Below are 6656 nucleotides of genomic sequence, written 5' to 3' on the forward strand. Positions count from 1 at the left end.
GTATGACAATGTCAATTGGAATTTTTTGATATCTATTATGGAGAAAATGGGTTTTCCATCGACTTGGTGCAACTGGATTAAAGGTATTCTTATATCCTCGCGGGCCGCGGCTTTAGTGAATGGCTCTCCGACGTTTGAATTTAAAATTGAAAAAGGTCTCCGTGAAGGAGATCCACTTTCTCTTTTTTTATTCTTGATTGTCATGGAAGCTTCATCTTGGATGTTGAAAAAAGCAAAGGCGATTGGTGAGTTGAAGGGCAATAATTTTACGGATGATGAAGCCGACATTACCCACCTTTTCTACGCGGACGACACTCTTATTCTAGGAGAGTGTTCTCGCGAGAATCTTCAGAGCACCGCCCGGATTCTTCGTGTTTTCTACTTATGCTCGGGTCTTAGGATTAACCTTCATAAGTCCAACTTGTATGGAGTTGGTACCCAAGACAATGAAGTTGATAATATGATGGAGGTGTTGGGGTGTAGACCAGGTGTTTTTCCGTTTGTTTATCTAGGGATTAAAGTGGGAGCTAAAATGTCTCGTATAAATAACTAGAACACGGTGATTGATGTTGTTAAGGCTCGGCTTATGTCATGGAAAGCGAAAACATTATCTATAGGGGGTCGATTGATTCTTATAAAATCGGTTCTTGAAAACTTACCGATTTATTATTTTTCTCTCTATAAAGCCCCGGTTGCGGTTATGATAGTATCGAAGCTATTATGAGACGTTTTTTTATGGGCGGGTTCTAACGAAGAAAAAAAGATACCTTGAGTGGCTTGGGATATGATAACAAGACCGAAGGATGAGGGTGGATTAGGTGTGGATAAACTTCAAGATATTAACGACGCTCTTCTTCTTAAATGGGCGTGGTGATTCAAAAAAGAGAGTAATTGTTTGTGGAAAAGGGTAGTGATGGGATGTCATGGTTCAAGTCGGCTGTGGTCCATGCTTCCATGTTCTTTATCGGGTAGTGGATGTTGGAAACAAATCGTCAAAATAGGGGAAAGGAAGTTGTGTGATGGTAAAACTCTAAATAGTTTTTTTTGTAGGTACAGTTGGCGAAGGGTCTTCGATTCATTTCTGGGGAGATACTTGGCTACGTGAAGAATCTTTACGCTTAACTTACCCAATGTTGTTTAATTTGGAAAAGAAGAAGTGGGCCATGGTCGATGATCGGATTCAGCTTGTAAATGGGTCGAAAAATCTGAACTGGGAATGGAAAAGAAGCCCTTCAACATATGAGGAGGTTAATGAGTTGTTTTAATTATTATCGGACATCCATGATTATCAACCGAGCTTGGGACATGATCGCTGGTGTTGGAAAGGAGATAAAAGTGGAGCGTATACCGTGCATAAGGCAAAGAAGATGATTGCTGAAAATAGGACACAGGTGCCGATCAACTCGAGTATGACATGGAAATGTTGGACGCCGTTGAAGTGCAAAATTTTGGTGTGGAGGGCAGACGTTAATTGGCTCCCAACACGGGCGGAGCTTCTTAAACGTGGTGTTGCTTTTAATGATGGATCGTGTGCCATATGTAATGAGGATTTGGAAACTATGATGCATTTGTTCACAGGTTGTGTGTTCTCGGATGAAATTTGGGCGCGAGTGGGATCTTGGTGTCGTTTAAGTCCCATCTATGCTTTTGAAGTGAAAGATCTTTTGAAGATGGCGGGTACTCAAACGAAGACGAAGAAGGAGAAATACATTCTTAGAGGCATTATCTACACTACAATGTGGTCGATATGGAATGAACGTAATGCTAGAATTTTCAAGGGCAACTCTCGTAAACTGGTCGAGGTGGTGGAAATTGTCAAATCTACGGCGTTTTTGTGGATTCGTCATAGGTCTAGTTTGAAAGGTATTGATTGGAATATTTGATGTAAATATCCTATGGACGTGATATAATATCGTTTTTTGCCTGAGAGTCCTTGCTTTGAGGATGGTAGCATTGTGCGTGATTGAAGTTTTCATTAAAAAAAAAAATAGCAAGTTCTAAGCAATAACGAAGAGTCAACACTATCCAGCAACTCGCAACTCTCTCATGTGGCGGGTCAACTTGAGACTATTATATTATAGTCACTATTTTGTTACAAATTAATTAATATGCTGCAACTACCATCAGCATTATTTATCACTATAAATACCAAACCCAACTCACCATTGTAGACCATCAGAAGCCTTACACACTCTCTGATAATACTTTATACAGTTTGGTTCTTACAAAACTAAACTGTAAAAGTTGTCTGATAAGTTAAAAAAATGGGTTCCGGCGGCCGTGCTACCGAGAGAAACAACTCCGGCACCGAAGTTGTTAAGCGAGCCCCATCCTCCAAACCACCATTCACTCTTGGTGACATCAAAAAAGTCATACCTCCACACTGTTTTAACCGATCCCTGATCAAATCTTCATACTACCTTTTCGTTGACCTCTTTTTCTCCTTCTTGTTTTACTATGTTGCAGCCACATACATCATCCCCCTTTCGGCCCCTTATTCCTATTTAGCATGGCCAGTTTACTGGATCCTGCAAGGTAGTGTTCAAATGGGTTTGTGGGTTATTGGTCATGAGTGTGGTCATCAAGCTTTTAGTGACTACCCATGGTTAAACGACACCATCGGCTACTTTCTTCACACGGGTATGCTTGCTCCTTATTTCTCTTGGAAGTACAGTCATCGTCGTCACCATTCCAACACTGCTTCACTTGAGAATGATGAATCTTTTGTCCCCAAAAAGAAGTCTAGCCTTAACTCCTTTGCTAGAGTTCTCAACACCCCACCTGGCCGTCTCTTCAGGCTTGTGGTCTTGTGCTCCATCGGCTGGCTCTTGTACGTTTGTTTCAATGTTTCCGGTCGAAAGTATGAGAAATTCGCTAACCATTTTGATCCAAAAAGTCCCATTTACAGCGACCGCGAGCGGTTCCAAATTCTCCTAACCGATGTGGGACTTCTTGTTGCAAGCTATGGGGTGTACAAAGTGGGTATGTCACAAGGACTCACTTGGCTAGTGTTGGTCTACTTTGCTCCTTTGGTTATTGTTTATGGGTTCCTTGTGGTCATCACTTGGTTGCACCACACACACCGTTCGCTGCCACACTACGACTCAACCGAATGGAACTGGCTTAGGGGAGCTTTGTCAACCATTGATAGAGATTACGGTATTTTGAACACGGTTCTACACCACATCACTGATACTCATGTGGCTCATCATTTGTTCTTCACCATTCCTCATTATAATGCTATGGAGGCAACAAAAGCAATCAAACCATTTTTGGGAGAATATTATCAGTTTGATGATACTCCAATAGTCAAAGCGATGTGGAGAGAGGCTACTGAGTGTTTCTTTGTTGAGGCTGATGAAGGTGATAGCGACAGCAAAGGTGTATACTGGTTCAACAATAAGATCTGAGATTAATATTGCAACGTGTTTGTGTATTGTTTCAGTTCTGGTATATGTATCATGTTTTTAAGTGTATTAATTATTCCAATAATATTGGTGTAACTCTGATGTACGATTTACCAACAAGAAATCATTGGCGATGAACTGTTTGTTTGGAATTTAAGCGACGATTTACCAAAAATTATTTTGGATTTGCAGTCTGTATTTGTCAGTTTTTTTATTAAGACTATCACCAATGCATCCTTAACATTCTTGTTCTTATAAGCCCTTACATGCCCTTATCATTGGAGCAATGACGCCCTTTCAAACCCTTAACAATGGAGTTCTTAATTATGATATATGTTTGTATTCGTTTTGGTGATAAGGTGGACCTACACTAAAAGAAACTTTTATTTAAGTATTGTGTGTAGTGAGTAGGTGATGAGATGTAAATTTAGTACGGTAAGAATATTTATAGGGTTGAAGATGAAATGAAGATTTTTAAAGATTTGTGAAGATATGGTGTAACAATTAAGGATGATTAAGGGCATAGTCTAAGAATTGTTTTGTGTGATGCTTTTAAACATGGGTACTTTTTAATTCTCGTTTCTCTCTCTCAGGCTCTCACTGCATGTGTACATAAGACTATTGGGTATGGGGAGGATAGTCTCCAAAGGGACTATCCTTCACATAAGACTATCCTCCACATAAGCGCCACCTAAGCATGGGGGGAGAACCATCCCCTTGGAGACTATCCAAGGGTGTGGTGGATGCTCCTCCCCCATTTTTTTATTATTTATTTTTTGCCATATTAATTAAAACAAAGTAAATAAAAATAAAAAAAGTTACATTTAAATAAAAACATAAAATTACATTTAAAATAAAAATCCTAAAGCTACATTAAAAAAAAACCTAAAGTAACATTAAAAAAAACCTAAACTTAAATTAAAAAAAAGCCTAAAGTTACAAATAAATAAAAAAACTACGCGCTGTTTTCTTCTAGACTCCAAATGTGATCGATCAAGTCCGATTGGAGATTGACATGTGTGAAATCGTTATGTAACGAAAACCTGTTCAAATCTTGTTGTTCTCCGCTAACCGAAACATTATTCTCCTCCACCGCGTTCTCGTCATACTCACAAATTGCATGTCCTTCGTCTTCGAGGATCATGTTATGCAGCAGAATACAAGCATACATACAGTATCGCAACGTTTTGGGTGTAAAAGCGCGTGGTGGGTTTTCAATAATATGCCATCTTTGTTGGAGAACCCCAAAACACCGTTCAATATCTTTTCTAGCCGCTTCTTGAAACTTGGCAAATTTCTTTCTTTTTTCATCCGAAGGATGCCTAACCGTTTTAACTATCGTAGAGTATTGTGGGTATATTCCATCGGCAAGATAATACCCGCGTCTGTACTCCACGCCCGAAACTGTAAAACTCGTATCAGGACCGACCCCTTTTATAACATCGTCAAAAACCTCCGAATTTTGTAGAACGTTGATGTCGTTATTCGAACCAGGAATACCAAAGAAAGCATGCCAAATCCATAGGTCTTGAGACACAACAGCTTCTAGAATTATTGTTGGATGTCCCTGATCGCCTCGCGTATACATTCCTCGCCAAGCGGTATGACAATTCCGCCATGGCCAATGCATGCAATCAATGCTCCCGAGCATGCCTGGAAAACCGTGCCTTGCTTGGTGGTGTTGATACAAACTTTGAACGTCATTGTGATTTGGTTTTCGCAAATATTTTTGGCTGTAGAGCTTCACCACAAATTTGCAAAACTTGTATAAACATTCTCTTGCAGTTCTTTCGGACATCTTTAAGTATTCGTCCCAAGAATCGGTTGTCGTCCCATAAGCAAGTTGACGAATCGCCGAAGTACATTTCTGTAAGGTGGTGAAGCCCATTTTGCCTCTAGCATCGGGTCGCATGGTAAAAAACGGGTGATAAGCGGCTAAATCGTCGGCGATACGTAAGAAAAGTCGACGACTCATTCTGAAACGACGTCTAAAAATAGCCTCCGAGTACAGCGGCTCGTCGGCAAAGTAATCAACGATTAATCTTTGGTTAGCACCTACAACATAACAAAATATATATATAACTTATGATTAAAAAAAATAAGACTAAAAACATAAACTTAAATAATTAAGAATAAATATGTAAGAATATAAATATAAGAATAAAAATATCACTAACTTTCTCGGTCTCGCTCGATGTGTGGGTTCCTGTTTCGTGGTTGTGACGAAACCTCCTCCTCCTCTTCTTCTTCCAAAATTATTTGTGTCGCCTCTACCACCTTGTTTATAAAAAAAATTTACGGCTTCCATGGTGTCCGTCGAACCCGATGAAGAAGAAGATGACATGGTGTATTTTTTAGAGAAGATTAAGTGGGTATTTTGTATAAAAATATGGGAGTTGTTTGGAGAAAGTGGGTGAATTTTGGTATAAAAATGGATAGACATGTGGGTATTTATAAAGGTTTTAAATTAATTTGATTTTTTTTAATTAGCCGTTATATCTCAACGGATAAATTGAATGGACCCCACCACTTCATGCTCCGTCTCCATCGTCTGATTTCCAATGGTTTTGCCGCGCCGGGCCCCTAGGGGGCGGTGCGGGACGTTCCTAATGGAGGGGGGGGGGGGGAACGGGCCTTTCACGGAGCCCAAACCCATTGGTCTAAGGAAAGTATAATATAGTGAAAAGTAGTTGAACTGGTCCCCTTTTGATGTTATAATATAAAAATTAAATAAATTAAAAAAGGTATAATTGTACAAGATTAATCTCTAATTTTTTTTTTATCTCCGGTATCTCAAATATGTCCCAAAATTCATCTCTAAATTTTGTTTTATCCAAGGTTGGAGAACTCACTAGTCGCTAGTCGGCCAGTGAGGTAGCAACTAGCGACTACTCGGGATTACTTGAGATTAATCGGATATGGTTTTTTATATATAATTTTCAGTTTTATGTATACATATACACATTTTTATAGGTAAGTGTTTTAAGTAGCTAGGTTTTAACTCTTACTCAACTCATTAATTTTAAGTATACAAGATTAATTGTTGGAATTTACATGATTTGGTTGGAAACTGTCCGAAATTTATATGTTTTGGCTGCAATATAGAGGTTTTTAGCCGGAATCACCAATTTTTAGTCGGCCGAACTAGGTACTACTAGGCCGACTAGAGCCGACGAGCGATTAATGACTGATTAACGGAAATTTACTATGTTACTGGCCGACTAGTGATTAATCACCGACTAGTCGCGA

At 39.3% G+C, this 6656-nt stretch overlaps 3 protein-coding genes across 3 annotated transcripts; 2 read left to right on the plus strand and 1 right to left on the minus strand.

Moving 5' to 3' along the window:
• Positions 1–1367: 1367 nt before the first annotated feature.
• On the plus strand, positions 1368–1883 carry LOC110944644. The gene has a single exon (XM_022186297.1). It carries the CDS (start codon positions 1368–1370, stop codon positions 1881–1883), a length of 516 nt encoding a protein of 171 aa, XP_022041989.1.
• Positions 1884–2167: 284 nt separating this feature from the next.
• Positions 2168–3585, plus strand: LOC110865285 (delta(12)-fatty-acid desaturase FAD2). Its single transcript, XM_022114524.2, has one exon. It carries the CDS (start codon positions 2265–2267, stop codon positions 3408–3410), a length of 1146 nt encoding a protein of 381 aa, XP_021970216.1. The 5' UTR covers positions 2168–2264; the 3' UTR covers positions 3411–3585.
• Positions 3586–4362: 777 nt separating this feature from the next.
• Positions 4363–5751, minus strand: LOC110944646. Its single transcript, XM_022186298.1, has 2 exons — positions 5637–5751; positions 4363–5462 (listed from the first exon to the last, which is right to left on the minus strand). The coding sequence occupies exons 1-2, from the start codon at positions 5749–5751 to the stop codon at positions 4363–4365; spliced, it is 1215 nt and encodes a 404-aa protein (XP_022041990.1).
• Positions 5752–6656: the final 905 nt, after the last annotated feature.

Source organism: Helianthus annuus, chromosome 6 (assembly GCF_002127325.2).
Source record: "Helianthus annuus cultivar XRQ/B chromosome 6, HanXRQr2.0-SUNRISE, whole genome shotgun sequence".
In the NCBI taxonomy this organism is placed as follows: Eukaryota; Viridiplantae; Streptophyta; class Magnoliopsida; order Asterales; family Asteraceae; genus Helianthus; species Helianthus annuus.